We start from the raw sequence: 22510 nt of genomic DNA, 5'->3' as shown, positions 1-22510 counted from the left end.
AGTTAAACAAATTACAACCATCCCATTCCGATGTTTCCAGGACATAAAATGTATAGGTAATGAAAATTAATCTTGTTTTTACATGTTTTTTTTTTTAAATGGAATTTACCATTTATGCAAATTTACAATGTAGATCCTACATATTGCGATTTGATATATTTATTTAGCGAGGGATGAACAGCTAGATGAGTATCACTCCTCAAGTTTCGAGGTGACACACACTGATTTAATCACATTTGAATAATAATTCAACCCCTCGACAACACGAGGGTCATTTTTATCATCCCATCAAATTAACAATCGAGCTGTATCTTCCCCTGATCCCCGACAATCATCTGTTAGAAATCCATTAGATAAACGTTTCTCCTCAGTGAGGGATCAGTGTTACACTTTCCCTGTGGGATTAAACAGATCTTCCTTCGCCCCTGAATGGAGGCAGGGAGCCCAGCCTGGTCCGGCCCTGAAGGCCCAGGGTGCCCTTTTGATCACTTCACTCTCTCCTCGGCGCAATACTTCTGATTGGCCGGGAGAGCAAGACGGGGGAAAATCTTTAATTAAGCAGATAATCTCTTGTTGGGACCAGAGCAGCTCCATTTCAGAGCCCCCTCTCCTTGAATGCTGGAAGCCCCTGGTGAAGCTCCTCAGTCTCGCTGGTCCATCGCTCAGGCTCAGTCCGCTCACCTGTCAGGATGTTCCTGCACTGCGAGACTCTCTACTACGCTTTTATTCTGCTGGCTCACATGAGATCCTGCTGCTGCTGGTAAGACACTTTTTTAAAGAATATATATAACTTTTTTTTTTTTTGGCACGTGCAACCAATATTTCTATCTTCTCTTGTTAGTCTAAATGAATTAGAACAATGAGTTTGTAGAGGTGTGCACATAGAGCCATGAACACTAATTACTCAGTTTTTGCAAAAAAATAAAAAACTGAAATCTATTTATTCCTTTCTAATAAGAGGTATTTTTAAGGTGCGTGAGTTAAGTCTTGACCTTGAGTGTGGGGAACCCTAGTTTGAAACCTGGTTTAAAAACCACTTAAGTCAATGCTGCAAATTAAAGTGACTTTCCAGTCATCCTCCTCTTTGGTTTAACCAAAACTAGTGGTTTTCCCAGAAAGGGTAGGCCTGCATATTATCTCAACCTCATCAACACTGTTAACGTGTTTTTTTCAAGATTTATGAACATTTCTTATAGTAGCCATGATGTCCTTTTTGATAAATGGATGTCCAATATTTCTAACAGCATTATGTTGGGAGCAGGAATCCACTGGATTTTTAATAACTGGGATTTTAAGGTGGAGTGCATCAACTCCTGTCATTCTTCAAACCCTTCGATAAACCAAGCGCTACCTTTCACTGAGGAGTGTATGACTGCTGGTGTGACAGTTTAACATGTTCCAAAGTGCACTAATGAGAGATGTTAGCCGAGGAATTTGCAAAGGACACTGAGCTTCCTTGAGCGAATAAGCTGTCTTCTTTTCCAGGTCAGTGAATAATTTCTTGATGACTGGGCCCAAGGTAAGCCAATCTCCTTTTGATCTTTTTCTCCCAAAAGAAAGAGAGTGGTAGAAAGCATGCTCTTTGTGTTGTCTTACCTCGAGTGTGTGTACAAGCTCCAGTACCTGTTTTCGTGCCACAATGACAGTGATATTCTTTGGCTTTTGTGATTTTTTTCTCCCCCCTCTGTACACTTGACCTTATTCAGAGGCTCTGTGTATTCCAGGGTTGAATGTGTTAAGAGGCAAGGGCAGCCCGGGCTGTAGTGGGTGGTCATCATTAGCGAGCCAGACCCCTGTGAAAGAGGTGGTACTCCATCTCCCTGAAGGCCACTTGAGACATATTAGTTATATTATCATTCACACAGTCTGAACAGGAGACGGAGGGGCAGGCGAAAGCCAAGGACGGAGCGCACCGGTTCAAAGAAGCTCAACAACTTATTGCGCTCAGTTAAAAGTTTATTAATGTGGGAGGTCAGTGTGGGCCCGCATTGTTTTTTGCTCAGTGAAATTGACAAGATTACTTTGTGTAAATCCAAAACATTTTAACCACATTTTCAATCCTCCGCTGTAATTTAGCGTTGCTGTGAATATTGCTTTAAAAAGACTTTGAGCTGAAGGCTTCCAACAACCCCAGGAAGATAAAAACAGGCTGAGATGTGTTTTCAACTGCCATTTTGCAAGATCAGACTTTACCAGCCATCACTTAGCTCAGAAATGCCCTGAAGTATTCTCATAGACACTTAAATCACTTTAGGATTCACACACGCCTGCACAAATCAGACACGCTGAACCAGTTTGAGGCTGCCTGCAATTCAGCCTAACGGACAGCCAAAGTAAGCAAAGTTTTAAATATTCCACCTTGGCTCGGAAAAAAAATATGTTAACATGCTTTTCTTACTTACTGGGTTGTATTATACATTTGGTTGCAATAGCTTGAATGCATGCAACAGATGAGGAATTGCATAACGCTCAGGACACCTGTTCTACTACGAGTCGTTCTACTACTGATAACAAGACGTGAAACGCTCTGTTTGTGTTGTTTGTTTTGCTTTGTATTATATAATATCATATATTTTGCTGCCACAGGCGTATCTGATCTACTCGAGCAGCGTGGCGGCAGGCGCTCAGAGTGGCATAGAGGAGTGCAAATACCAGTTTGCATGGGACCGCTGGAACTGCCCAGAGAGGGCTCTGCAGCTGTCCACACACAGCAGCCTACGCAGCGGTAAGCCTTCAGTCCCTCAGAGTCCTAACGCCTGCTCAAACAACTCACAGTGATGCTTTTCAACGTTTTTTTTTTTAAAGAATAATAGTGCAAAAAAAATTTTCAAGGATGCTTTTCTTTAGATCTGTATTCTAAAGGTGTTTCCCTCCCTCTGTGGAATAGAGCTGACTGCTGAGTGAACAGAGAGTTTGGAGAAGTTACACTTACCACTGATGTTAGGAGTAAAACAAACAGACTAATCCCTTTCAAAGCATATATCAGAATCAGTGCCATATCTAGGGATTAACAAGGAGAAAGAAACAATGTGTTTGGAAAGGCATTATGATGCAGATTAGAAGCGTAACTGTTATTAAATTTGGATTTTATGTCTTCAACAAGAAAAAAAAAGCTGATCAAGCCAATTTTTTACTTAATTTCAAACGGGATGGTCTGTGCATTTCTGTTTTCAGCAAATCGGGAGACAGCCTTTGTCCATGCCATCAGCTCTGCCGGGGTTATGTACACCTTAACCAGGAACTGCAGTCTTGGAGACTTTGACAACTGCGGCTGCGACGACAGCAGGAATGGACAGCGAGGTGTGTGAAAACACATCTGTTTTCGTTCTTTCCGAAGGCGCCGGAGCAGCAGTCAGCTCTCGATCTGTTTCTGTTTCTCGTCCAGGCGGTCACGGTTGGCTGTGGGGCGGCTGCAGCGACAACGTTGGCTTCGGAGAGGCCATCTCCAAGCAGTTTGTCGATGCCTTGGAGACTGGGCAGGATGCACGAGCGGCCATGAATCTCCATAATAATGAAGCTGGACGCAAGGTACAGTGGGTGTTGATCTGTTTCAGCTGCCTTGGAAATGACTGATGAGTTTCAGACGTAGCATCCATATGCAGTCGAAAGCGTATGGTTTGCCACTGGGTGGCAACTTGGTTGAAATTTTTGCAAATCTCTCATGGCCCTCCAACTGATTGGCCCTTTTGAATAATTTTTTTCTTTCCTGCTCCGAATTACACTGAGTGTGCCACCCAAGCATCTCTTTCACGTCGCTATAAGTGAGGTGCCACTCGCCTCTAATAATAACAGTGTGTTCGGTGTACCAGAAGGGCCTATTTACCAGTGTTGAATGCTCCTTATGACAATACCTCAACTCAAGAATCTCAGGATCGCTGGTGCAAGCTTAATTAAAGATCCCGGGGAGCCAGACATTGCACAGCATTCTGTATTATTCCGCTTTTTAAAATAAGTGTTTAGTTTTATTCTTGCAATAAGGATCCCACATTTATGTTGGTCTTTGTTTGGCCCTGAGGGTGTCTGAGGGGACCACAGGCGTGCAGCTGAAGTGCTCTTTGTTTCTGGTGCCTTTGCTCCCCCCGGTTGGACCTTGGGATCCCCACGGCACCTGGAGCATCATTGTAACAGAAAAAAATGGGGACATAAAGAGAGAAAAAAACTCCTTTTTTTTTTATTTTTCCGCTCAATGGGACTCTCCATTGGGTCTTCTCACACCAGAAAACATGTTGATAATGAACATGCTAAATAAATACTCCTATTTATACTGGGGCGGACAATAAGTCTCATTGTGAAACTTTGATTCAGCCTCACCTCAACAGAAAGTTCATCCCCTCTTCACCGCAAGAAAACTCCCTCTTTCAGACGACAGCTGTTTTGTGTCGGGCAAAGTCAGGAAAAAACACTGAGGGTGACAAAAAAAAAGCTCTGCAATGGAACCTTGAAGCTGGCATTCCTCCTTTTCATCATATTCATCGTTTTATTTTAACCTAACTGGGGGAATTTTGACAATACAATATGTTAATTTGACAACGCATCAATCAAGAAACAGGAAAGAATCCAGTTTAATCTTACATAGGTCTGATTTTATTAATAAAAAAGATGAATTTGATGAGTTCGATCAATTTCTGTAAACAACATGAGAACGCCTACCGTAAGTAACGCCCGTGTCGCCGCTCTGTGTCCCCAGGCTGTGAAGGGGACCATGCAGAGGACGTGCAAGTGCCACGGCGTCTCGGGAAGCTGCACCACTCAGACCTGCTGGCTGCAGCTGCCCGAGTTCAGGGAGGTGGGGAACTACCTGAAGGAGAAGTACCACCGCGCTCTGAAGGTGGATCTGCTGCGAGGAGCGGGCAACAGCGCCGCCAGCCGGGGAGCCATCGCCGAGACCTTCAGCTCCATCTCCCGCAAGGAGCTGGTCCACCTGGAAGACTCCCCCGACTACTGCCTGGAGAATCGAACCCTGGGCCTCCCCGGCACGGAGGGCCGCGAGTGCCTCAAGAAGGGCAAGAACCTGAGCAAGTGGGAGAAGCGGAGCTGCAAGAGACTCTGCGGGGAGTGCGGGCTCGCCGTGCAGGAGCGCAAAGCCGAGATGGTGTCGAGCTGCAACTGCAAATTTCACTGGTGCTGCGCGGTGAGGTGTGAGCAGTGCAGAAAGACGGTCACCAAGTATTTTTGTGTCAAGAAAGGAGGACAGAGGGGGAGGAACGAGAGCGCCAGCAGCCGGCGGAAAAACCTCCGACTGAGGAAGAAGCACTGAACTTCTCCGTCTCTTCACAGCTGCTGTCCGCACCCAGGAACTGCTCAGTGTTTGGCTAGTGTGTATTCTCTACAAAAAAAAAAAAAAAAAATCAGCTAAAGTACTCCAAGTAACACTTAAAATAAATGACAGTGAGGTGTGTGTAAAGCCACAGGATGGAGGAGAGAAAACTTTCACTTTTTTTTCTAAAAAAAAAAAAACTTTGTAGTATTTTTGGTATAAAAGTATTTAAGGTATATTTTTATACTTTTTTTACATCATTTTTTGGAAAAATTTCTGGGCATTTGAAGTTTTTTTTTTTTACTACGAAAGTCACTTACTGTACATTATTTATTTTCATGTATACACAAAAAATCTTGGGGTTAAACCTTAACAGTTGGATGACTGATCTGGCTAATCAATATTTTTATGAATGCTGCATCTGCAGCAGTGAATCTTTGGATGCTTCAGCTGCTGCTGCCGCCAGGTTCTGGTTTCATTTTCCTACACATTTTGACATTTCCGGGCTCATCATGCTCTCCCGTTGTTTGGTTCACCTTGATCTTTGCTGCCCATCTCGATGTATTTAATTGTATATAAAATGAAGCACTTTGTACTGTACATTGTTAATTTATTGCACATTTCCCTAGTTTTGCTATCTTGGTAGTTGCCCACGTGGTTTGTTTTCTATTAAAGTATAACAATAAATCCTTCCATTGTGTATCATTCAGCCTGAGGACAATGTCTCTCTGTGACAGTAATACCTTGTTGTTTGGAGTAAACACAGCCTCGCTCTTCGCGCTGCTCCCACTGGGGTTAGGATACTCAGCAAACCAACGAGCACAGAAAACTTTTCAGCGCGCTCTTCTATCGTGCCTTTCTCAATTTCGCCTCAACAAATACCTCCCGTTCTCTCTCTCATCATTGGTAATCCTCAAAGAGCCTCCCTAACTCCTGAGCGCTTGGAAATTTCTTCACTGTTTAATACTGGTTTAATTAACTTTGTCCAGACAGAGTAGGGCCTTGGGGGTGGAGGGCATGAGGCAAGTTGCCCTTAAAAATGAGCCCGCCTCTAATTTTGTATGCTAATCTCCTTTTTCACACCGCCCTTCCTCAGGAGTGGGGGGGGGGGGAAAGAAATGTTGGGAAAACTTTGGGTTGCCTGTGCAAGGCTTCCTGTGGCTGTTTTATTTCTGGGCCCACCTATTTGGATCCTTTCACTCCTCTAGGGCCTTCCTTTGCTCGATTTAACAATGAATGCAGAGCTAATCAGCTCTCTCGGAAATGCACCACTGTCGAGCAAGGTAATCCCTCCTTCTCTGCTCTCAATGGGCCGTCGCCTTCTAAAGGACTTTGGGAAAAGGCTTTGCTCAGATTCACACTGTTCACTCAAAAGAAGTTAGTTCAAGTATTGTGCCCAAACAAGTGGGTTTTATAAACACATGCTTGCCAGGATACTCACCCCACCTGCAAGTAAGAAGTGCCAGGCCCAGGCAGACTAGCACATGGCAGCCGAAGCCGAGGCCCTTCAGACAAGAAGCCCCTGAAAGGGGAGATTAGAGGTCCCATTGAGAAGGGGGCGTTCATTTCTGCACCTTCCTCCTTTTACTCAGTGAAGTGTCAAGGAAACACCTTGTTGACATCTTATTTACCTAATAATGATCATAATCAAAACTACCCTCTCCTCTGATGACCCCTGTGGGCAGACTGGATTGCTCTGCCTGGCATGCAACAAAACGCTCTCGCCAACAAAAGATCCAGCATACCGAGCTGTTTGCCCCGCGGCTCTGTGGAACTTCAGCAATATGCCGCGTTCAAGCCTCAAAAGTTAATGCAAAAACTTGGTTACGACTATTTTAGGTTAAATCCGTCAGACCTGCTGCGGTCATCATCCCACGTCTGCCCACAGAAACCCACATGTATTAAAATTATCACTGAAAGAAAGGCTGCAACACGGATATGTGAGAGATCTGCTTTGTGAATCTGGTCTCTTTCACCTGTTCTCTGGGCCTCAGCTGTGCATCAGCAGCAGAGATAAAAGAGGGCATTGCTCAGTTGGAGGCAGCATGTGTCAGCCGCTGCAGGACTGCAGCTTCAGCTGAGAGAAGCACAGAAATATCCGCTGAAAAAAGACAAAACAAATTCATGCTTACAGTGTACTGCAACCTTTAATCTTTGATTTTATTCACCAGCGCAGTGTCTTTGGTGCATCTCACCTGCTGACACGCAAGAAAACTCAACTTGTCTCGTGTCATCTCCTGTTTCTATATATACTATACCTTTTATCTGAACAATGTCTACTTCATTCAATTATAACAGGCGTGTGAAACAGCACACGGTGTCAGTCATGATTGAAGCATTCGATTCCCTCCACCCCAGAGAGTGACACGACCTCCGACCGAGGGGCCTGAACTTCCGTCTCTCAGGCCGGCCCTGCCATCTTCAATCTGCTGGAGCACATGAATCCAAGGTGGCAGCGATAGAGGCAACTCTGCTGGGATTTCAGGCACATGCTTTCTTTCAAAAGCTTATGTAATTAATTTGAACCTCTGATCTGGAAGCAAATACACAAAGGTGGGAAAAAGAGGACACACATTTTCTATATAGTACACATACCTAGGTGAAAAAAAGGGTACTTAGCGTATTCCAATGTTTCACTTAAACATTTATAGGAATCAAATTCTCAAGTTTTATTGAAGGTCTATTGAAAAAAAACAAGACTTTGATGATTTTTAAAAGATTTATTATAAATAATATATTGCACTTGTTTTATGTACGCAATGCATACAAGAATATAAAAACTAACTGTTGTGAATGAGACACGCTCAGATGGACCAAAACGCAACCAACCATGTGTGAGATGTTAGGGTAAGTGTTGTTATCATTTTTCAAAATTCTAAAACTGATAGATAAGATACAACTTAAACAGTGTACAGCCTAAACCTTTATTCATTACTCAACCTGTTCTGCCTGCCACAGATATCATTTTCAAATTATCACATTTTATTTAGAATCATCTCCCCGTTTGACTTGTTTTGGGTTTTTCTTTTTTATGAAAACCACATTGGTATTAAAAAAAATCCACATGCAAACAAAACTAAATCCAAGGTAAGTCAACTTTTGTGAATATCTGAAAAATATTTAAGTTAAATATGTTTAATAAACACATATATTTGTATGAATTGGATACCTGGAAACATATGCATGAAATATACAGAATATTTTTTGGCATTTTGTATTATAATACTGTACAAGTGTTACCAGATTTAAATCTTGGTTTGATGTTGATTTTAACGTTTGGGGTGTTCAGAGATATCTCAGTGGCTCTGCAGAGGCTGCAGCTTTCTCAGGTACGCTATCATCAGGTAGCTAGTGATAATGCAAACAATTAAAGCTGGGAAAATGACTTTTAATGCTTCAGAGAATCCCTGGCTAATAGGATTTATGGCTTAAGGGTTTTGGACCCACAACACCTAGAGGGGCGAGGGTCAGGGAGAATGTGAGAGAAAGCCATCACAGATGAGCGGTGCAGGCACCGTGTGCTCCGGTTTACATGAAGCTGTGAAACCCGGAGCTGCTCTTTGTTCAGGTTTTGGCGTCTTTTTAGTCATTATTGCTTTTGCCACCGCCTGCCCTTGCTCTATTTGTTAGGTACCTCCACTTATCAGGAAATCGTTGTTACTGTAGCTCCCTAAGAGGGTCTTATCAGCTTGTCTATTTGTTGTGGAGGAAGCAGCGTCGGCCCATGTTTGTTTGTATCAGACGGACTGAGATACAGGCTTACTGTGACTCACCAGGGTGATCAGTCACCAGGCTGTGGGTGTCTGCAGAGAACTGGAAGAAGACGGATCAGCTCAGCTCAGCTCAGCTCAGCTCAGCTCACTGATGTGCACAGGAAACAGAGCATGGGAACCCAGCAGGAAGCCCGAACCAGCTCCTGCAACTCAAATCTACGCCTGAAGTCTGGCAATGGTCAAAGTGATTAATAGGAACATGTTGCCCATCTATTTCTGAGCTTGTGTCATATTGACTAAACAGAGTTGACCGAGCAAGGTGCATTTTGCTGTGTCACAGAAATCCCCCCACTGACCGAAACAGCAACACGCGATACGTCATAGTTAAATATTGACTGTGTTTTTCAAGTGTGTTTGTTCAGTTCCGAGCCATGCTGTATACTGTTTGTTGAATGCGTTCAGGTCTGGGCCTGTACACTGTCGGCACTAAACTCTGACGTTGCCTGAGGCACAAAAGTGACTCAGAGCAATAAAAAAAAAAAAACTTTCACTTGAATATACTGTACACGCTCTCCTTACACCTGCTGTCCTGACATGTTTGCATGCCGCAGCAAGCAAAGCGCAGGTGGGACTGCAGACAACCCAGCCACTTCCAGGGTGCTTGTGTTCACAAGCTTTGCATTATTGTTTTGTTTTCGTTTTTTTCTTCTTTACAGCGACTTCTAATGCAAATGGGTCAAATGCAGAACTATAGTTAAATAAATTATGGAATATTGTTAAAATGTAGAGTCCAAAAAGTGTCCAGGGCATCTTTTTTCTTTAAGTTACCAGACATTTTCAAGGAAATGCATGAAAATATTCCAGAACATTGTATTTCAGTCACTCCCCCATGTCTGCAGCCTCCCTGAAGCTCTCATGAGTGACATAAAGTTCGACAATTCTCCAGAAAAGCATATTGAAAGGTTTTTGCTAAATTTCATCCATCATCTTATTTGCATCATCTAATTGTCACAGGGTGCTGGAGCCGGTCACATAACATCGAAAACAGAAGTGTTAAAGTAACTGAAGGCATGGTGTGCCTTCATCAAGCAGGTTTAAGTCCAACCAACAGACTTTGCTTCATGCTGTGGAAGTTGTCTACAAACTGCAGCAAATACAAGCGCTACTGATCTTGTTCAACAACTCAAAATCCTCAATTCTTCCCAAATAACAGCCGATCTGTATTTAGATATTGACTGGAAGCATTAAGACGGTATAAAATATCCTCATAGGAAAGGCGGTTATCGTAAACAAACACAGTTCATCACTATAAATTTGCACCGTAACGTCTGCCAGCGATATGTCATAAACTATTTATATGCTTATATTCCATTTCTGCATTCTTAATGGAGGTACTTAAAGGTGGAGCATTAACTGTTTTCTTTTTTTTTAATCTTTCAAACATTATACTGAATCATCATTATTATTGATAGCAGTCAAATTGATAGTCTTGATGGTACTGCAGTTCAGAATTTTATCACATCTCATATTTTACCAGATGATCTTGTGTTTTAAAATAAAAAGAAGGTATCTGCAAACTGGTTCACTTTCAATGTCAGCAATCGTGCTTGGAATAAAAAAAAATAAAGGAGGGCTGAGTAGTTAAGAAGTTAAGAAGTGGATCATTGACTCTGCACAGATCATTGAGAGGTGTGCCCGATAGAGAAATACAGTGATACAATAGTAGGCTGATGAACCTGTGTTACTCTTCTTGAGAAACATTGACCCAAGGTTGATACAGCATCTGCATTTCTTTGAGACCACTCTCCTCAAGTGTGTCTTCAATGTCCGATAGAACGTGTATTCAATTTATCGGTGGCTGACAGTGCAGAGATGGAGTTCTACTGTCTTTAGAAATCCACGTTGGTGTAAAGAACACATTGTACAGCTTTGTATCAGCAACCTTGTCTGTCAGCAACCAACCTTGTCTGTCCTTGGAAAACAGTTGAAAGGTTGTTCTCAGTGGTGGAAAAGTAGTAGAGTCGGCCATCCAGCACACAGTTTCCTCCCTTATGGCGAGGCGATTGTCACAGTGTGTCTAGTTGAAACTATGGCTGTCATGGCTAACATGTTGATACAAACACTGTTTCAGGTGTTTTTTAAAACGCAAATCAATTTTATACCTATTTCATAATTCCCTTGATACGACTCTGCCACATCTATGCTTTTCTTGCACATATACTGCATCCTGTGTTCACAAATGAGTTTGCCCAAGAACAGATTTAATCGACATGTGCACATTGTTTTCAAACTCTCATTGCTGTGAAAATAAATGTTACAATCTGTACAATCTTCATTTACATTGGGAAACTACGGAGCCCGTAGGAAACATTATTTCAGAGAAAAAAAATACTGTTCCCATTTCTTTTCTTTCTTTATTTTGGCAAGGTGCACCACTGTCTATCTCATCAAACAGATAAATGTAGTTTTTAGCGAGTTTGTAGGGAATCCCTTGTACTGAGCAACACATTGTCAGTCTTCAAGTGGCATTCTTTTCCTGGCCGTACAGTAATAAATCTAAGCTGAAACTGCATAATTCAGAAGAGATGAGATTGCAAGGGAATGTCCTGATGATCTCTCCCCCCAGTTCAAGCTTCAGCTTTCGAAACCTTTCATTCAGAACCTTTGTGATCTCTGGCGCCTCCTAACGGAGGTTAAAATAACTGCATTGAATAACCCTGCAGAGCAAGAATTTGCACAAAAGGTCCCTGAGTGCAACTATGCATGTTGTATGTATCTCTGACCCCACATTTTCTACAAGCAGATGTGTTCTGGAATATAATAAGGATATGTGCCATTTTTTTTTTATTATCCATACGAGTTTATCATTAAAACAACAAAAAAGAATTGCATCACATCTCTGATTTTACTCTTGAGTTTCTTGGACTTTTCTGTGGGGGGTTGCATGTGATTTGATGTCCTCTTGAACGCAAGGAAAGCTAAATTTGGTCGTTTTGCTAAAAAGTGAAACTGTGACCTGCTTCAGGTCATAGCTATTCTGATTTTCATCCGATTCAACTTCACCTGTGAAATGAAATTGAAATTTTAGGGAGTAAGGTGAAAAAAAAGAAAAGGCATTGTCTGTGATAGAATAATAGTTTAATAAGCATCGATAATGGACATCAATTCTCGTTCAAAGAGCCTCAACTCATAATGTAATAACTTGAAAATAAGATATTTCATTCATCATCATCTCCAGTGATATTGTTGCTACATGATTAAAATAACACAAAAAAGTATTTCAAAATGTTTAACCACACCAATGTGTAATGATCACTGTTAATCAAGTTACTTTAAGCTGCCTTTCAATGACCGGGGCTCTCTGTGTCTCTGTTATGTGACGTGATGTATTTTGCACCAATGAGGTTCCTTCGTTCTGTGCACAAACTTCTGCACTGTCGGCTCAGTTAGAGTCCAGTGGAGAAAAAAAAACCAAGCTGAAAGCAGTGAATTATAGTAACGGAACCACACATATTAGTCAGAGACAGTAATGGCGTTGTAACTCTGGGAAAAGTAAATATCTAGTTAACCCATTACTAAAAATAGTAATATAGTAATGCCATTTATTTTAACACATTTACTTGAATTACTTGTTTTGACCATTTAATTAAATTTGTCCAGGATATGCAAATGAGCAGCAATGCAAGTTAGATGATGCGTCCCTGACTGAAGAGGTGGCAACAATGTATCATTTTTAAATGACGTCATCACCTAATTGAACCTCGATATGCAAATAAGCAGATATTTAAAGTAGACGATGACGTCATTTGTACTTTACTGAGTTGGCAACAATATATCAGTTGTAAAGCAACTTTGTTGTTTACAAAACACAATAAAGTGAATCATATTTATTTTTTTTAGCATTTAATGCAAGTATTATCATTATTTTCAGAAATTTTCGTTTAAATTATGATGACATTGTAATATGGTCAAGCCACGACTGTAAGACATATTAATCAAATGTTCTGTTTGGGTGATTCTGTACTTCAGTGCTTCAGACCATTAGGGTTATTTATAAATAAATCTAATCCAACAGCGCCCCCTTGCGCTGGAAACAATTTAAAAAGTGTATCTAATTGTCCTCCGCGCCGCTGGGTGTCGCTGTTTAGCAAAGCGGGCACATTAAGCCGAAATGTTTCCTGTCGTGTTGTAGGCTGTCGTTTGTTTGGAGGCTGTCAACACGCCGATAGCCCCCCAGACCGGGCGGTGTAAACATACACGGAACAGCGCCGTGCAGAGGGGCTGCAGCCAGTCTCCGTCCGCCGGCTCCATGAATGAGTAGGCTCGTTTTAAAGCCCCGCTGCTGACCGTGTGGACGGAAAAAGGAGCTGGTCTCTGCTCCCATCATTGTGCGGGACGACGCAGGCGGCACACCGGGCGCTCCTCGACGACCATGGCAGCGGCGACCGTGGTGGAGGCAGATCCGACAACGAGCGACGGCGGGGCGGCTTTCTCCGGCGTGCAGAGCCGCGGCTGGGATGAAGCTCAACTCCGCAAGTACTCCTTCCCGACTCAGCCGATCCCCAGGCTGTCTCACACCGACCCCCGAGCGGAGATGCTGATCAACAACGAGGTAACGGCTGAGAGTTGGACCCGCTGACCCGGTTTGAACTGTCAGTGCGGGGATCTGAGCCATGTCAGGATCCACAAAGACAGCTGCACCCCTGTAGCAACATTTTTGGCTCCTCTGTACCTATTGTCTCTCCAGGATCCAGCACTGCACTGACACCGAAACTCGCTCCTGCAATTTTAATCAATGAGTAAAAATATTGCAGTATTAATGATTGCAGGCGAATTGAAACAGAGATATTAGTCCAATTTTAGAAGACACGTGTTGCAACGTAAATAATGTTGATTTCACTTTCGAGTTCAATCATCACAGCTGTATTTTGGTTTGTAAATTTGTACTAATTTAATTTATTATATATTTTTAAATGTACTACTTTTTATACATCAGAATGAATCCAAATGTCTTCAGTGATCTCCTAAGAAGTGATTGACCAAGAGTCCAGGAAGACATGCAGAGCCTTGGCTGATACTTAACTGTGTGACTGCGATAATAAAGAATCGGAGGATCTGAGATGCACTCAGATGCAAGTCCAAAGAGGGCTATAAAATCCTCCATAAAAGCTTCATATCAGGTCTGCAATTGACTAAACATCAACCAACAATAAAAATACCTCAAAGCAATAGCAGCAGGTGTATTTTGCATGCAGTCACATCGATGTGAGGAGATTCACCACTGATGTTTACTTGCTGTCAGCGGTCATTTTGTAGTTTTGCCAATGCATAAAAACACTGCAAAGCCTGCTGGGTTTCAAGTTCAAAGGTAGTCCACTTACCAGTGTCATGTTGTCCACACTTTGACATTTGTTGGAAAGCACTTACTGACAACATAGATAACTGAAATATCTTAACATTGTGTTTTGGTTAAGAGTACAGCTCATGGTAGTGTTTATAGCTTGCAGCAGCTTTGCAGTGATGTGATGCAGGTTGATATTTTAGACAGCTGCACCTGTATGTTCAGCTACAACAACCTGATCTGAATACTTTGCTTAGATGTTTGTATTTTACGCAAATTGCTTGAGTTATACCTTATTTGCAGACATAATGGCATTTCAGACCAATGTTTTTTTTTCAGATTAAAACGATGCCTGTTGTTCATCATAAGCAATAGTTCCCTGTTGAAACTACTGATCGAACAGTGACTTATCATGTATATGGCATCTGACTGAAACTGATGACTGTTGACATTTCATTTCTGAAGAAGCTACACCCTCATGCGCTGTTACCGGAAGCTTGTGATAATATATGCTTTTTCTCACCGGAGCTTACATTCTTTATACTGCTTAGTCTTGCTTAGCTTTCAAAGATTAAAAATCACAGCACCTTTAGTTTTGTTAGGATGCAATCAGAAGTGTAGGTTGCATTTTTTTTTTTTAAACTGCCCATTCATGTGACCATATCTTACTCAAATAAAGACCAGTTTTACATTAATAGCATTGAACCTTTCACTTTAAAGCAATGACTGGCTTACAGGAATAGAAATGTGTCCTCTTCAAGACTTCCTCTTTGTCTTTCTGCCTACTTTTTTGGTTTTTCTTACACACCAAGCCCTGGTAGACATTTTGCAAGATTAGCTGCATCAGTCTTATGAAATCTACCTTTTATTTCAGGGGCCAAGACGTTGTTGCTTGGTAAGGGAAGATAAACTGGCTCTTGTTTAAAGGACTGTTTGACATAAACACTGTAATGTAGGATTTTTCTGTATACATCAGCTGCTGCCATGTGTAATTTATAACTCATCCATAATTCAAATCCATTATCCTAATCGAGGCACACCGACTTCTTCTATTCAGTAAGCTGGCCCCCGTTATGTCCGCAAATCTTATTGACACATTCATAATATCTATTTAATAAAAAAAAAAAAAAAAAAAGATAAAATAAAACACTTGCAAATCACAAAGGACAAATCCACTCAGGATATGTGATATCCAGCCCGACGAGCGGCCCGTGGTTTCTCTGCTGGCAGGCGCACACGGATAAAAAAAAAAAAAAACAGAAGCTTGATAACCGACTGAAAACTTAAAACCGCTAACTTCAAGCGCGCCTGATGCGCGAGCATCAGTTCCTCCCGCGAAAGTGAAACCCGGAGTCGGTGCAGAGCGCGCGCAGCGGCGGCGCGCACTGCCATGTACGTTCAGTTAGTCACGTAGCCCCTGTGAGCGCGGGGGCCTCCGTACGAAGCAAGGAGCACTTCTGCATGTTTCTCCGGTTCAGGAAGCATGTTTTACTGAAAGCTGCTGAATTCAATCCGTGCATGACCACATATAGAGAAGCACCATAAATCCTGCACATTCTATTCTACTGGAAAGTAGAAGAGTCCACAGTCCTGTCATAAGCATAGTATAATTAATATTTTTCAAGATGTCGTGCAAATATTCGCATTGAATTAAAAGAGACTGAGTGTGCAGGCATCCCCTGCAAAAACCTTTCTGCCTGCGTTATTTTTACCCCATTTTGATAGCTGAGAGTCATGCATGTGGGAGAAGACAATAAATCATGCCTTGGCATGGGATGTGGAGGATCCAGGTTCAAATTTCAGTTGCAGATTGAAAGGCACCCTGCATGAAAATTAACCAGTTCTTTGTTGTGAGTCGTAAAGATTTGCAGTGTGAACTCGCTGCTCCCCTGTCGGGAGAGATCAGGTGAACGCACTGAATAGAAATGAATAAAAATGATAAATTAGGTGCAAAACTCCTAATATATTTGTAACAGTCAATAATGTCTGCTTTCTGTGAGGACTTACTGGATTCTCTGTATTATAAGCATCTAACTGACATGAGATGAGTGTTTCCCTCATTGATCTCAACATCTTTTAACATTTAAAAGTCTAGTAAATTCTATGAAATATGCCAGGTTTTCAATGGGAGTGGTAGAATTGGCTGCAATATGGGTCAGTTGTGCAGTTAAACTTAATTGCAATAAACAAATGTCATTTTATGTGTTTTTGGTAACAGTGTAGTAAAATGATCTTGTTCTTTTTCCAGGAGCCAGTGGTTTTAACTGACACAAACCTCGTGTACCCAGCTCTAAAATGGGACATCGCGTACCTCCAGGAGAACATTGGGAATGGAGATTTCTCCGTCTACACTGCAGAAAACCACAAGTTTCTCTACTATGATGAGAAAAAAATGACCAACTTTGAGAACTTTGTCCCCAAGTCTCGACGGATGGAGATGAAATTCTCCGAATTTGTTGATAAAATGCATCAAACAGAAGAAATGGGAGGAGAGGAGAGGTAAGATGTAAATAAAATTCAGTTTTAGCTGTAGCTTTGCACATGCATGCATGCATCCTAACCCTGCTCATGTTTATTGCTCCAATCAAGTTGATTTTTCTTTTTTTGTTGAGGCTCAAACGGTTCGGTGTCTGGAGTTGTGATTGCGAGACAGGTGTGGCTGGCAGTGAAGGGTGGCTTCGCTCATAAAACCCAATGCAGCATATGAAAGCGGAGCAAATGACTAAGCATTTACAGCGGATAGCATAATTCCTTTGGCCCGAATTGACCTGACAGCACACACATAGATCACTTACTGCGAGCACGGCTCTGTTTTTCGTTCAGGCCCAAACTGTTCATCTCAATCAATGTCACATTGTTCTTCACGCTTTAAAGGAGACAGAGTGGGAGTCCTTTTTGATCAAACTGATATCCCACAAATTCATCCGAACCACTTTTTGAAAAATCACCCACATTCTGCCTTTTCTGTCCACAACAGAGTGACATACATTTAGTTTCTTTTGTTATTTATTTTAAGAGTATACCTGCAGCAGACCCTGAATGACACAGTGGGGAAGAAGATTGTTGTTGACTTTCTCGGTTTCAACTGGAACTGGATCAACAAGCAGCAAGCCAAGAGAAACTGGGGGCAGCTGACATCCAACCTGCTGCTCATCGGCATGGAGGGTACGTTCCTGTCAGTAGTTCTGGTTTCTGCTTTGAGGTGTGCTTTATGTTACCTCAGTTGTGTAACGGTGGGTGCATTTGCCTCTGCACTTGCTCTATTTACACTCTCTCACCGTAGGCAATGTGACACCGGCGCATTACGACGAGCAGCAGAACTTCTTCGCACAAATCAAAGGCCATAAAAGATGTATCCTCTTCCCTCCAGACCAGTTTGAGTGTCTCTATCCTTATCCTGTACATCACCCCTGCGACAGGCAGAGCCAGGTAAGGCCTGGATTCTCCTCGTTTTGACAGTGAAAGCAATCGAAATGAGGGATTTCATGAAGGACACACAGTGCTGTGGTGAGACGATGCTGGGATGATTTTCAGTTCAACACATGATTAAAGTGATTATCCTCCCTGTCCTGCTAATAACTTAAAAAGTTTTGGAAATTGCTCATGGGCCACGAAGAATGGTCAGTTCCTTCCACCGTCTCCTTCCAGTGTGATGTGTGTGTGTGCAGCATCCTGAGGTGCTTCCCCTGCATCAGCACTGGAGACAATGGGATAACTGATGATCTTGTTTACGTCAATATTTAAAAGTCTCAAATGTTGTCAAAACTGTTGATTTCTTCCATTTTTGTGGTTATTCGGAGCTATTTAACAATGACAAGTGTTCTCAAGAAATGTTGTCTATTGAACATGAGGATATACTAATTTGGCTTTTTTTGCTCTAAATAAATATCTGTATCAAAATCCAGGTAATGCATTGTATAATTTTCTTTTCCAGGTTGATTTTGACAACCCGGACTATGAGATGTTTCCCAATTTCAAAAACGTTGTTGGCTATGAGGCTGTTGTGGGCCCTGGAGATGTGCTGTACATCCCGATGTATTGGTAAGGGTCTCTTCTTGCGTGGCCTGTCTGTAGAAATCGCATAAACAGTATTTCCCAGGAAAAAGCTGCCTGCGTCTTGAGCATTGAGTTCTGGAAAGCCCCGTCAGCCGATGTGTTCATATCCTGCTCTGCAGTTCTTTCAGTGTGAAATTGTTTGATGTAATGTCTCCGCATGCAGCTGAACAATTATCCACCAGTCATTTTGTTTACTGTGCTTTATTGATCGCTGTGTAATTAGTTGACAGTTGTGCAGTCAGAATGACTTGGAGGCAGTTGTAATCGGTTGTAATTGTCTCTATCAAAGCTGTGCTGGATCATGACTCCAAATTGTATCACAATAACACCTCTTTAACTGGTAAGAATAAATACCCATGGTAACAATAGCCAAGAGGTGTGTTCTGATTTGAATAAATCAGAGCTTGAGGCATTTCTGCTAATAAGACGTTTTAATTAAAAATACATTTAGAATATCAATCCTCGTTTAAGCTTTGAAAAACTACAGCGGTATAATTAAGCTTCGCTTCTCTTAATCAATATCTCAGTTTCTGGAGATTTTTAATACATTTAAAATTTTATCACTTCAAAGTGCCCAAACTGTACTGTGTTTATTACAGGATTCCTCTTCATGTAGTTTAAATACTTTCTGCTGAGAAAATTGTTGTTTTGCATTCTAGCTCTGTTAACCTTTTTTTTTTTTTTTTTTTTTTTTTAAATAATTATTGCTCTTCCTTTAGGTGGCATCACATTGAATCATTGCTAAATGGCGGAGTAACGATCACTGTAAACTTCTGGTACAAAGTAGGTATATTTAAGGAGCTACAGGCATAATTTTTGACATTTGTTCTTCCAAGTTTGAACGTTGGTCAACAATTTCTCTCTTTTTTTCTTTTTTTTTTTTTAGGGTGCTCCGACACCAAAGCGGATAGAGTACCCTCTGCGAGCTCATCAAAAGGTGGCCATCATGAGGAATATTGAGAAAATGCTGGGAGAAGCACTTGGAGATCCACATGAAGTAAAAGCGCTTGATTTTTTTTTTTTTTTTTTTTGTCCCCCCCCATGCCGTTCCACCTGTTATCGGTTCACAGATTGCAGTCGTCGCTCGTGAATGTCACGCTGCCCGTTTCTGGAACATCAAATCAGACCCACATTTAGGTCACCTGTAGCGTGAAATCCCCGGGGCACGCTGACCCTTCCAGAAACCCAATTACTGTGAATATTTATGGCGTACCTGATTTAGTACATGTATGCATTTTTGGGCCAGTGGCTGAAACAATAAAATATGCCTGACTTGTAAGATAATGCTCATGTTTGTGTTGTTTGCAGGTTGGACCTTTACTGAAAACGATGATCAAGGGGCGATATGACCAGGATCACAGTTAGAGCTCCCGCCTCTAACTGAGAAAAGTAAACTGCTTTGAATACGGTATGCATGTGAAAGTGACACTGCTGTGTGTGTGTGAGTAAGTGTGTGTAATGCACATGTTATCTGTGGAGCTACACATTGCTGCATGGCAACAAGCAACCATCAGTCTGCTTCAATCATCTCCGAGTGCCATCGCCATGGCGACCTGCCACCTTTGCAGAAGAAACACCGGACTAACTCAAGGGAAGTTGAAGAACTTTTCCTCTCTGAAGACAAAGCCTGATTTGGCCTCCGTGTTTGCTCAGCAGTCCCACAGTAGTCAGCTCTCAGGACTGTTTGAGATCGGTACCTTTTGGAAAGCCTGATTGTTTTGACCACTAATAAAAAAAAGGTAATCGTGATTTTTCATATACGTGTACCGTAGACAAGTCAGATGACTCCCATACACAACACGTAAGGCGGTGGAGGCCTGATTGGTTGATTTTAGATTGTCATATTGTAGTCTCCATTTTCAGTGTCACAGTTTCTTTGCGAGTGACATGGCTTCAGCATCGGCACAAGTTTCAACCGCTCACGAGTAAAGTGACCTACAAACTGATAACGTTTAACAAATGTGTGTGAGGAAGATTAGTATTTGGCTGAAGGAGTGCTATCAGCAGAGTTTTTTTTTTTTAAATGGAGTGATTGCTTTTTTATTTTATAAAAGCTCATTTGTATATTAATGACTTCATTAGACATGCTACTGTTGGTCTGTGTAATAGTAATTAAAGAGAGGGTTGCTGCTGATAAATGACACTGCAAATTGTAGTTGCAAATGTTAAGTTTCAGGATTAGAAGTAAACATAGTTGCGAAATGCTGGTGGAGAAACTTCTCAGGAGTGATCCAAATGATGAGAATCCATTAATTGAGTTGAGTTATACATTTTACTGGTGTTGAAAGGCTCCAGTGGAATGAATCCGTAGTGTCTGTGCTTCAGCTCACCTGTTTCTGTCTCGTAGCTTGTCATTCTGCTGAGCTTGAGGTTGACACACTCATCAGTTCAGGTGTTTTTGAGCAGGAATGTCTGAAACGTGCAGGACGGAGGCCCTCTGGTGCCAGGATCAGACACCATTACCAAAAGATGAGCTTTTTTTGAGTATCTGCAGTGCAGCATAAAGCGCCATCTAGTGGCCACTTATTTTAAAGTAAGCAGTCGTAACTGGAGCAGGTCTGAGTTAAAACATGTCTGCAGCGTGTGCAAGAAGAGCGGTTCCGAGCATGGAAGGGATGGCAGTGCCAGCCCAAAATGCTCTCCTGACACATGATGTACCTTTAACAAGAACAAAAAGACAGTGAATCCATAACCTGTGATGTATGTGCCAAACTAAAGTACAAACGAGTGGATGATTGTCTCCATATTCAGAGAGTAGACCAGCAAATAGGACTATTGAACTTTTTCCGAGGCTTTTTCCCCATCTGGATAAATTCTGCCTTCAAAATCCTAATAGGCGTTCCAGAAATAGATCAAGTAAACGATCAAGTAAGTGCTAATTATTTTGTAAATTATAATTGACCTGCGATCAGATGGAATGTCTTATCTCTTTTGTCATTGCTAGGTTAACTGTTTACTGTATAAGTGCATTGCCTGAAACCGGCATGGCATTAAATGTTGCAAGAATTTGATTTTCAATTTTTTTCTATGTTGCGGTAAACATATTTTCACTCTTGCATTAAATGGTTTTAAAAATGCCTTTTATAGAGACAGAGGCATGTGTTTTTTTTTGTTTAACATGTGGTCGCCTTGTTCCTCTGATTAAAAAGTTTGCAAAAGTCAACACTGCTGTGTTGTGATCGATTGCTGTCCTGCTTACACTGTAAATTCACGTGAGCAAAGAAACAAGACAACAGAAATGGTAGTCTACAAAAATTAGTCTTTATTTACTTATAAATTGTGCGTCAGCGTCTTCTTAAAGCAAGAGGTTAAAACTCAGTTGAGAAATCCACTCTGTGCTCTCTACACCATGATCGAAGATGACATTGCTGCTGATAGTGACGATCATCAGTCACAACACATCTTCTCAACACTCGGGACAAGTACACTCTACCACCAACTCAACATAATTGCTTATAAGAGAGGATACTCAAAAACCAGTATATCAGGGAAAAAGGAGAAAAACATTTATCCTAATGCACCATGAACAAGAAAAGAGAATCCAGTCAGAATCCAACCAACAGCTGCAATATTTCCACACGATGGGGTCAGAAAAGCCATGACACGGATCCACGTGGGTAAATAATATGTAAACAGGCTGAAAGCAAGCGCACGGCCTTTTGTCCTTATGAATACATGTTTGAAGACTTTGCAAATCTAAACATCTATATCAAAAATAAAGTGGAAGCTGCAGGAATTCACTTCTTTATCAGCAGCAGCTTTCATCTGAGGGGTGGGGTGCGGGGAGCGGGGGTGGGGGGGGCTCTTCTCCAGAAATAACAGTGCTGTAACACCTCCTGAGGGAAGAGTCTGTGGTGCAGTAAAATCACTTACAAAACGGTAGCAGAGTCACTGACGGATATGCGATCTTTCCTCACAGGATTAAATACTGCAGAGTCATGGTCTCACTGCACAGGTCTTCCTACAGCACAACAACTCAACGAACATCACAGCATCATGTTACTGCAGTGTATCCAAGGAAACAAAGTTAAATTGGCATCACTCAAATGATATGTACATTATAAATATAAAGCTGTTCAGCAGAGAAGTCCACAGCACCACAAAAAAAACAAAAACAAAAAAAAACAAACCTATTTACAGATA

The 22510-nt window shown here is 41.8% G+C and overlaps 2 protein-coding genes and 1 long non-coding RNA gene across 3 annotated transcripts; all 3 read left to right on the top strand.

Moving 5' to 3' along the window:
• The first annotated feature begins 680 nt into the window (after positions 1-680).
• Positions 681-5257, top strand: wnt8b (wingless-type MMTV integration site family, member 8b). Its single transcript, XM_030106029.1, has 6 exons — positions 681-760; positions 1486-1519; positions 2587-2725; positions 3175-3300; positions 3386-3528; positions 4688-5257. The coding sequence occupies exons 1-6, from the start codon at positions 690-692 to the stop codon at positions 5255-5257; spliced, it is 1083 nt and encodes a 360-aa protein (XP_029961889.1). The 5' UTR covers positions 681-689.
• Positions 5258-6624: 1367 nt separating this feature from the next.
• LOC115399406 (uncharacterized) lies at positions 6625-21936 on the top strand. Its single transcript, XR_003932642.1, has 3 exons — positions 6625-6634; positions 10973-10982; positions 21867-21936. It is a non-coding gene; the product is annotated as an uncharacterized LOC115399406 (long non-coding RNA).
• On the top strand, positions 13162-21034 carry hif1an (hypoxia inducible factor 1 subunit alpha inhibitor). The gene is made up of 8 exons (XM_030106730.1): positions 13162-13582; positions 16560-16810; positions 17328-17476; positions 17595-17740; positions 18246-18352; positions 19087-19150; positions 19254-19364; positions 19676-21034. Exons 1-8 carry the CDS (start codon positions 13403-13405, stop codon positions 19730-19732), a joined length of 1065 nt encoding a protein of 354 aa, XP_029962590.1. The 5' UTR covers positions 13162-13402; the 3' UTR covers positions 19733-21034.
• Positions 21937-22510: the final 574 nt, after the last annotated feature.

Source organism: Salarias fasciatus, chromosome 13, assembly GCF_902148845.1.
Source record: "Salarias fasciatus chromosome 13, fSalaFa1.1, whole genome shotgun sequence".
Lineage (NCBI taxonomy): Eukaryota > Metazoa > Chordata > Actinopteri > Blenniiformes > Blenniidae > Salarias > Salarias fasciatus.
Note: the sequence above shows the minus strand (reverse complement) of the source record. Positions and strands in the feature narration are given on the sequence as shown.

Bases quoted from the DNA above. Each gene is read 5' to 3' on its own strand.
- wnt8b (XM_030106029.1), top strand. From the start codon at position 690: ATGTTCCTGCACTGCGAGACTCTCTACTACGCTTTTATTCTGCTGGCT. The intron at 1,520-2,586 runs GTAAGCCAATCT...TTGCTGCCACAG, and splicing joins TCTTGATGACTGGGCCCAAG to GCGTATCTGATCTACTCGAG. The intron at 3,529-4,687 runs GTACAGTGGGTG...CTGTGTCCCCAG, and splicing joins ATAATGAAGCTGGACGCAAG to GCTGTGAAGGGGACCATGCA.
- hif1an (XM_030106730.1), top strand. From the start codon at position 13,403: ATGGCAGCGGCGACCGTGGTGGAGGCAGATCCGACAACGAGCGACGGC. The intron at 16,811-17,327 runs GTAAGATGTAAA...ATTTATTTTAAG, and splicing joins GAAATGGGAGGAGAGGAGAG to AGTATACCTGCAGCAGACCC. The intron at 17,741-18,245 runs GTAAGGCCTGGA...TTTCTTTTCCAG, and splicing joins CCTGCGACAGGCAGAGCCAG to GTTGATTTTGACAACCCGGA.